Source organism: Cynoglossus semilaevis, unplaced genomic scaffold (assembly GCF_000523025.1).
Source record: "Cynoglossus semilaevis isolate Cse_v1.0 unplaced genomic scaffold, Cse_v1.0 scaffold436, whole genome shotgun sequence".
Taxonomy (NCBI): domain Eukaryota; kingdom Metazoa; phylum Chordata; class Actinopteri; order Pleuronectiformes; family Cynoglossidae; genus Cynoglossus; species Cynoglossus semilaevis.
In genome coordinates, this window is record NW_007585130.1 from 7,861 (window position 1) to 16,907 (window position 9,047).

A 9,047-nucleotide genomic window follows, 5' to 3' on the forward strand; every position below is an offset into this window, starting at 1 on the left:
CGCCCCCGCGCCCAGAGAAACCACCCCCCCCCCCCCCCCCCACCCCCACCAGCAACCACGGGATACCCGTCGGCCTCTCAGCCTTCTCACAGCCACATGGACCACCAGCAACAGCACCCGCGGCTACACGCGCTCAAAGAGGAACCTCAGACCGTGCCGGAGATGTCCGGGGATACCCCGCCTCTGTCCCCCATAGACATGGAATCCCAAGAGCGCATTAAGGCCGAAAGGAAGCGTATGAGAAACAGGGTAGCCGCGTCCAAGTGCCGGAAAAGGAAGCTGGAGAGGATCTCCCGGCTGGAGGACAGGGTCAAAAACCTCAAGAGCCAAAACACGGAGTTGGTTTCCTCCGCTAACGTCCTGAGAGACGAGCTGGCCCTGCTGAAGCAGAAGGTCATGGACCACGTTAACAGCGGCTGCCAGCTCATTTTGACGCAGCAGCTACAGGGTTACTAAAACCGCACGTAGACCAATGCCAAGTGACAGTAATTTGGGGACCAAAAAGCAATTGACACTGGCCTTATCTCATAAATGATCTGCTTTTGTGATGACCGAGGTCATTATTAAAATATATTGCACATATGCTCAGCTCAGAGGAGACCATTGGCTTATAATTTCACGACACGTTAGCATTTTTTTTTTTTTGAAAAACCAACAAAATCATGTATGTCTACAGCCAAGGAGACATGGCAGGTGTCCCATAACATGCCAGCAGTTTGTCTGTTTTTAAAGGCGTCAGTCTTCCATCCTGTTTGGTAAAAAAAAACATAAAAAAAAAAACAATGGTGAGAAAACACTGACCCAGAGTTTTCTCTGGAAAATCTCTGCGTCTCTTATCTTTTTTTTTTATCTGCTTCCAGAACTGAGTCAAGCACTGAGTCTCCCACCAGTGACTCATCTAGCAGCTCATATTTTACAGACACTTTTTAAACACGTAAATGCAAGTTTCACGCCTTTATGCAGGGACTTTATATATATATATATATATTTATGTGTGTGTGTGTGTGTGTGTAGCGTTTACTGACAGAAAACCCGCCTTACTTTCTTAATCCCTGTGTTCATACAGCTTTGTAACTAATCTTAAACCCTGGAATAACCCTTTGTATTCATTTCTATGCTGTATATATTTTTTTTGAGCACTTGGAATTGTAAATATAGCAAAAAAATAAAAAAAATGTTGGACACATGGACATGGTCTCCTTTTGGTAGCCTCTGTGCCTCGTCCCCGGGACAACCAGTACTATTGTTGTTGTTCTTCAGCATGGGCGGACGGGATATTGAGTCACCAGAGCTGCGTGAGAAGCCTCCCATTGGACGACAGGGTGTGCGGAAGTGATCCACAGGCAACCAAATATGGCCCGAGGTCCTGTGCGCGTGTGTGTGTTTGTGTGTTAAATCACCCTCCCCCCTGCCCTGCAGCTGGAGACTCCCAAAATAAGAAACAGATGAAAGGGAAGAAGGATACCTGCTTTCAAATTGTACTGGCGTAGGACAACAAAAAAATATTTTTTTCCACACATAAAAGAGAAGCATTTCCAAAGAAGGTTTCCCAAAGATAAAGTAAAAAGCAAAAAAACTCTCTGGGTATAGAGATTAATCCTGAATCCTGGAACTAGCCATGATAGGAGTTGGAAGTAAATACTGTAAGTAAAACTGATTTTAAAAGCTAGAAAGAAGTCTAAAATATTTAACATTCGTTTCCTTCTAAACGTAGGATCAACTGTAGAGGATGAAAATGAACAACATCATGATGTTAAACTTGAAATGAAAAAAAAAAAAAACGTGTTTTATTCTTAAAACAAATCAGACTAACCATATACAGTATCATATTTTAACACCTGAATCTGAAGTTCAAGTTTCTCAATTCAACAAAATTACATTTGTGGAGCAACAAATATACATATATAACGTATGCACATTTTAACCTGAACTCAAATATGACTCATCCAAATAAATTTTAGTTTCACTTATGCATTGACTAATTTAAATGTCTACTGTGTAAAATGTTAAGGGAATGTTGTTTTGTTTTTTTTATTAAAATATTTCATTACTGGTGGCAGTATGAAGCTTAGATTTTATTGACGCTTTAAATTCAATAAATTGACCATAAAGTGTTGCTGTTTTTCTTGTATGGCAACACATATGAAGCAATTGATAATGTCTCAACTTTTCCAATAAGTGCAGTTAGTGTTGTTGTTGTTGTTGTTGATGTTTGCCTTGCTTTCATTGCAGATAAATAATGAGGGTCAATATGGATATAAGCAAAAAGATGCATAAAACTTTTATGTAATTGTTTCCTCTGTTGGCTATAAAGAAACACGGGTTTGATTTTACAAAAAAGTGGAATTGGTTATTGGATTTCTTAAAGAAAAAAAAACCCAAAGTAACTTCAGTCTCATAGTTTGAACGTAGTGACACCTGTGGATACAGACGCTCGCTTTCAAAACTTAATTTTGGTGCATAGACATATTTCATTCAAACGTCCTACATACACACACACACACGCGCGCAGTGCAACCCCCCGCTCATAGCTGCTTTCAAAATATATACATGTTTACGTCCCTAAGTTCACGGAAGATTTTCGACTGTCAACGTGGCTGAGAGTCAACAAACCCGCCTCCTGTGGAGTAGAGCTATTGTACCAACCAGTAGCTATTATCTAGGACTGACTTCCAACACTGTTGTTCCATTTGGAACCACACTGGCTGTATTTATTTAAAGTGTTTAGAGTCTGTTTTTTTTTTTGTGTGTGTGTGTTTGGATCCTGATGATACCTGGTTATAAGTACTGTTCCAGTGTTTCTCAGCTGACATTCACGTCCTCTTTGGCAGCCAGTCTCTGCCGGTGAACGTGGTCCTGTTCTAGCTCTTCGTGGCTGGGGTGCCACAGCCGCGACAGGATGCGCTCCACGTTGAGGGCGTACATGGTGTGGGAGGGCATTACGCTGTGGTGAACCTACGGCACAAAAATTACTGCTTGAAACTGTATTAAACAATTTGTACCCACGTGCTTTAAAATCTGCACAGTATAAACATTGGTATGGATACAAATAAAAATAATAATAATGTACTTAATTTTTACTAGTTTGCTTCATTCAAGGAAAATCCAGTCATATCCATTTACGTTTTTTATTTAAAGATAATCTGGATATATTTTAAAATAATATGTCATTCAGACTCTGATACAAACAGAATAGAGACTATAAGGTGTTTTATTTTGAAAATGTAATGAGCCTTTAATACTCAACACTTCAACACTCCCTGTTTATTTTCCAGGTGTGGTTCAAAGAGACACCATACTTATTTCCTTTCACAATCTTCTGTCTGTGAACTGGGAACATTGTACTGAAACAAACTGACATTAATCCACTTCTGCTTTTTCATCGTCCCGTCTTTAACTTAATTATCGCTGCATAATTAGCAGGGATTTATTCCTGTTACAAAATAAGATATTAATGCCATAGATTTTAAATTAATATTTAATCTGCAAATTAAGCTAATTTCCTGCATGAATTCAAATGTGCCTCATGAATTAACGATTTTAAAAAAAACTTTTCATTTCTCGGGGTTAAGAATCTTTTTTTTTTTACATTTTCTCTTACCTTTAAAGCCTCCAAAAGATCAAATAAAGAAATCGGAGACAACGGAGCGGGAAGTCTGTCCGCGGAACAAGCCAATAGGTGAACAGCTTGTTGTTCAGCATCATCTGGTGACACTTGAGGTGGAGGACCGGCAGGAAGGGAAGCACTGGGAGGAGGGCTACGGGGGAAAATAAGGAATAAAACGCATTGACACGACAATTCACATTTGTTTTAATTATTTAGATAAATACATTTACAAAGCGTAGTCATTGTTGTTCCTACCACTCAATGACACTCTGGTAGGCAGCCAGGCTGTTTTTCAGATACGGCTGTGGCGTGACATCACTGCCAAATGCGTAAGGAAAATGACCGTCACGTAATCGATACGCCTTCCTCCTGGATATGACGGCAGTCAGGACGTCTTTTAGGTGGTGCTGAAATTAACTAGAGCTGTTAGTATTGCTCGGACCAATCAGCAGACAAGAGCTTTCCCCCAGTCATCGAATCCTCTGCACACATTCTGATCTGGTAGACGTAATTTCTATAATAAGTTACTTCGTCCCGGAAACAAAATCCTGCTTTGTGGCCAGAGTACTTGAGTCAAGGACTTATGACTCAAATTTGACTTCTACATTGAACAACTTAGAATGAAATCTAAAAAGCCAGGGAAACAATCTGGACATCATCAACTCTGGGTTTTTTTCGGGACTTGAGCTTCAATAATGATTACAAGAATGTTTAGGGTATTTTTCCTGTTTCTGCAGTTTGATTGATTACAAGAACGTTTGGGGTATTTTTCCTGTTTCTGTAGTTTGAGTTTGATTTTTTGTTTTTTAAATGAAGCATAAGAGAATGGATGTAAGAGATTGTAATTAACAAATTATAATTCACTATTTGTTAAGTACATTCTAAATACGTTTGAACATAGAAGATGGTTTAAACATTTAAGTCAAAAACACCATTAACTTTCAGAGTGAATAAGAGTCAACTGACTCTTTGTTAAAATGTACTTCCCTTTAGGTACAAACATAATTTCAATGTTAATAATAAATATATATTTGTTGTAAATATATGTAAACAAATTGTTTGAGATAATGTACATAATGTACAAAATGTAGCATCAACTGGTCAAAGTCAATTTAAACCACTATCCCAGACATGGGCAAGCCTTTCCAAATTATATAATTTATTTATATTATCATTATACTTCTGCCTTTTCCCTGCAATACCCACGTTTGCCCAATAGATGGCGTAGAAAAGGCTAAACGCATTTTAGCATTTTAGCCTTTATGCATGACTTTAACATAATAACATGTTTAATTTGAGGACAATTGTGACCCTGTGGCCTGAACTATCTCATACTGTAAATTCAACATCACAACACTCTACTACTACTTAAGCTTCCACTTACCTCAAGAGCATAGACCATAGTGTTGACAGAATCGTCGGTGATGTTGTCCAGCCCCAGCTCGAACGCAGTGACCATCATCCGGGCCTCGAGCTGACTGCGTGTGGGCAGCAGGAGAGTATGGGCACTGAGACGCAGCTCTTCCTCCTCACCTCCAAACTCACGTGGGCTGAATGGCTGGGCGGCACTCAGAGGATTCTGGGGCTGGAAACGATGCTGGTGATGCAAACACAATGTACAAACCATCAACTAGTAGTTAGATTTAAACCTGTAAAAATGTTTTTTTTTTTTTTTTTTTACTAATGTTCCTGTTAACTCATTTTAAATGGAGCCATTTTTTTATAGTGCTTACATCAAATTTCTGTCTTGAAGAACATTTCTTCTTTCCTTTGGGTTTTCCAGGCTTGGAAGCAGAGCCCCCCTGCCATTGTAAAGGCCCAGTGACCTCTAGAGGACAGAAGAGAAAATTGAAAAGTGTAATTAAAGTAAAACGACTTTGTTTTTTTTTCTTTGCTTTAATATTTTGGGTTGTTACAAGGTCATACTGTCAAAGAGTATTATATAGCAACATCACCTGGAGTGGAGACGATAATCTGGCAGCGTGTGAGAATGGCCAGGAGAAAGTCATTGTGAACATGGACTGCAGAGAAATTGTGAGAAGAAAATAACCAATGAGTGACGACTGCAGGACACAAACAATGGGTTACAGAAATGTAACGTTTTCATCCTTGCTCACCGTTCTCCTGTGCCAAAAGACGACGGGCCTCAATGTCAAACTCCTCTTTGCTGATCTTTTGCTTGAACCATAATTTCAGGTTTGCCCAGTAACTGCATAGAGAGAAATTTGAAACATGCACAACAGAATATTCTTAAAATTCTCAACATGCCTACATCACACAATGTTCAATTCGACAATGTGCTGCCTGTAAAAATGAGACTATGAGTAAATAGATTTACATGTATTTTGGCGTGCAGATTTACAGCTGAATGACCAAGTAGTTAGTTAATTTTGTTAATTTGAACGCGTATTAGGTTAGAAAAAAAGCCGTTAGAGACGTAGGATAAACCAAAGACACCTCACTGCTAAATAATAAATACATATAACGTTCATAACGTTTTAGAAAGTTGAGTTCGCACAAGCCACGAAATGGTTTAATACATTAAGTTACGTGCAAGTTTATATGCACATATAAAATACATAATACGTGTATATATTTCACATCACTTTACCCTGTAAAGTAAACTTTATTAGCACCAAATACGGTATTCTGAACGCTACATGGGTTAGCAAATGTTCACAGCTCCGACAAAATAATGGAAGCGCTCCTTAGCGAACATGTGTAGACACTGAAATGTTCAATGAGAAAATAAAATGCATTTAAAAACTGGTTTTACGTACTGTTTAACGTTGTCTCCAATCGCATCCGTTAAGTTTTTCTTCGCAATTTCAAGCTCGCTAGCGTGAGCCGCCATTACTTCATGTTATGACGTCATTAACCCGCGACACTGTTAACTTTACATCAAACTGAAACATCCGTTTTTTTTTCTTTTTTTCTTTGTTTATTTTTTTTTTTTCTTTCTTTCTTTTTGTAAAATATTGTTATATACATTTAAATGAGCTCAAATAATGTACAGGACAATGCTCACAATTTTTTTTTTTTTAGAATTTAAAAAAATATTCTAATGTAACAAATAACACATGAAGACACATTCCGGGGGCCGGATGCGGACTCATCACCAATATACAATTTTAAAACTTTGGCTTGGGCTTTTATTATTATTTATATGTTATTATTATTGTTGTTGTTATTAGTAGTAGTAGTAGTAGTAGTAGTAGCATTAACAACAGTAATACTAATCATTTGTATCATTATCATGTTGCAGAGAGAAGAGAATTTATCCAGTAGGTGGCACTGCGGTATTAGTTTAATCATATATTCTCTTTTCACACACAATCAAGCTCCTAAAATAGCATCTCCCTCTAGCATTCACAGTTAGTACTATTGCGAGGTCTTCATTTGTATTTGAGGTACGACTGTACAAATCTTTAAATATCACTGCATTTTGAAAACAACAGGTGGCTGGGGTAGCGGAGGGGCAGAAGTGGAAGACGATGAGACACACATAGACAACGTCTCCGATGGCCAAGTTGTTGTTTTGTTTCATCAGACTTAATTATAGTTATATGTCACTATAAGCAAAACTGACAGAAAAGAATAGCGCGAGGCTCACGGGCAGATGTTTCTCTTTTGTTTTACAGTTAGTATCCTCCAGGATCTCTCTCCACAGACAGTCAGTCTGATGATTCATAACGGTCATCATCCTGGTAAATGGAATCATGTATCTAGGCCACGCTCAGACTCAACAGTCATACTGCAGACTCAGAGTTGGTCCTTCAGCACACTGACTAATGCTGACTCCGCATTATTCAAAGGCAGACATGGGCAAAATAAGGCCCCGGGGGCCGGATGCGTCCCATTTAGCTCTCTAATTCGGCCCGGAAAAACTTTGACTTTGACCAAATGTTAGCCTTAGAATAGCTGAGAACTGAGAAAAGTAGAATAGAAGAAATAGAAGTAAAAATGAGTAAACAACAAAGTTTAAAGTCCAACTGCAGCAAGAAATATTTTTCATATATTTTTTTTACAATTACAATTAAGTAAAGGTAATAGAATGTAAAGTTAAAGATTCATAAATAATCCAAAATACTAAAAACTGTTCCAAATAATAGCGTACACTAAATCATTATGAGTTAGCCATGAAAGCTAAACATCGGCTTTAACAGAGAAAAAGGTTGAAGTTATTGAAATTGTTAAAACTGTATTAAGATTTAAAAAAATGTTCAAAATGTCCACAAGAGAAGTAGCATTAATATATATAAAAAAAGTTCAAAATGTCCACAAGAGAAGTAGCAGAAAGACTCCTGTTGGACTAACTTCATTTCTTAGCCATTGTTTAAACTCTTCAATTCTTAAAGTAAACTAGCTTTAGCCAACCGCACGAGCCACGGGAAAGACCAGAATCTTAGAAAACGAGTCAATGTGTTTAACAGACCAAATGTCTTTTCTTAGCAGCTGAAACTTAAGAAGCCAACTTCTCAGATCCCTGTTTGTTATTCCTGGACCGCTCTTTGGACTCTCACTGAACTGATTTGTGTGAATTAACATGACAATGAAATAAATCCCATTTTAACAACCTGAGCTCTCACTCCAGTAACAAAGTTTTGCTTATAATCAAGGCTGGAAAACTTCAGCTGTCCATCCAGCGAGGCTAACCAGATGACCCCAGAAATGATTATCCGCTTTAAACGAGCCTGTGTTGAACTCTAACTCAAGAAAACACTTAGCACTGGACTTAATCATGGAGTTGTTTAAGGGTCTCAGCGAGGGCAAGAATTAGTCACAGTGCTTATTTTCATAGAAAACAGCTCCACGCCCCGTCTGTTGGTTCACTGGTTCAAACTAACGGAGCTAATGAACGAGCCTCATGGACGGTTTCCCCTCCTTACTAGCAGATGTCTTTTGGAAAACAACAACAAACTGTGGAGTCAGCTTCTTAGAAAAAAAAAGAAAAAAAAAAAGAAAAGAAAACTTTCAAAGGCCTGCTGCCAGGTTGGTGGTGAAACAGCACAGACAGCAGTGCTTCGCTCAGTTCCACAAAGAGAGCATTCAACCCCAGAAACCCCTCCAGTGTGGTCCACTCAGGAGGATGTCACCCTCACTCATCCACACTGCCTGACTTTTTTACTTTTTTTTTTAACGTAATGATCATGCATTTCCATGTTTCCGAGTTGCTGTTGAAATAGTGAGGGATTCAGTGTGAAAAAAAGAGTCGATGGAAGAACTTGGCTGCCCCCCCCCCCATTGGCAGCCTGGGGGCGTATTTGCACTTGTACTTGACTTGATTGGCAGGCCTGTGACAAGACAGTTCAGACCAATAAACCTTATAAGGGGAAATATATTGAGTATATACTTAATATTGTACAGTGTAGTTTGTGAAAATTTGAATAAAATATTTCAAATATATAAATATATATATACATATATAAATATATATATA

At 38.4% G+C, this 9,047-nt stretch overlaps 2 protein-coding genes across 3 annotated transcripts in view; one reads left to right on the plus strand and one right to left on the minus strand.

Moving 5' to 3' along the window:
* The window catches only part of LOC103398819 (transcription factor AP-1-like), a 2,035-nt gene extending 1,255 nt beyond the window's left edge, over nucleotides 1-780 (plus strand). Inside the window, exon 2 of one of the 2 annotated variants that reach the window (XM_025053832.1) lies at nucleotides 50-780. In XM_025053832.1, coding sequence (XP_024909600.1) covers nucleotides 50-456 — 407 coding nt within the window. In that variant the 3' untranslated portion in view covers nucleotides 457-780. The remainder of the gene's footprint in view (nucleotides 1-49) is intronic. The other variant, XM_025053833.1, reaches the window with a different exon arrangement.
* Nucleotides 781-1,769: 989 nt separating this feature from the next.
* tada1 (transcriptional adaptor 1) lies at nucleotides 1,770-6,521 on the minus strand. The gene is made up of 8 exons (XM_008337559.3): nucleotides 6,388-6,521; nucleotides 5,725-5,816; nucleotides 5,563-5,628; nucleotides 5,341-5,435; nucleotides 4,992-5,204; nucleotides 3,863-4,014; nucleotides 3,602-3,758; nucleotides 1,770-2,955 (listed from the first exon to the last, which is right to left on the minus strand). The coding sequence occupies exons 1-8, from the start codon at nucleotides 6,459-6,461 to the stop codon at nucleotides 2,803-2,805; spliced, it is 1,002 nt and encodes a 333-aa protein (XP_008335781.1). The 5' UTR covers nucleotides 6,462-6,521; the 3' UTR covers nucleotides 1,770-2,802.
* Between the last annotated feature and the right edge of the window lie 2,526 nt (nucleotides 6,522-9,047).

Coding starts and splice junctions, on each gene's coding strand:
- tada1 (XM_008337559.3), bottom strand. CDS start 6,461: ATGGCGGCTCACGCTAGCGAGCTTGAAATTGCGAAGAAAAACTTAACG. Junction 5,629..5,724: donor TCTTTTGGCACAGGAGAACG/GTGAGCAAGGAT, acceptor ATTTCTCTGCAG/TCCATGTTCACAATGACTTT. Junction 3,759..3,862: donor TACCAGAGTGTCATTGAGTG/GTAGGAACAACA, acceptor TTTCCCCCGTAG/CCCTCCTCCCAGTGCTTCCC.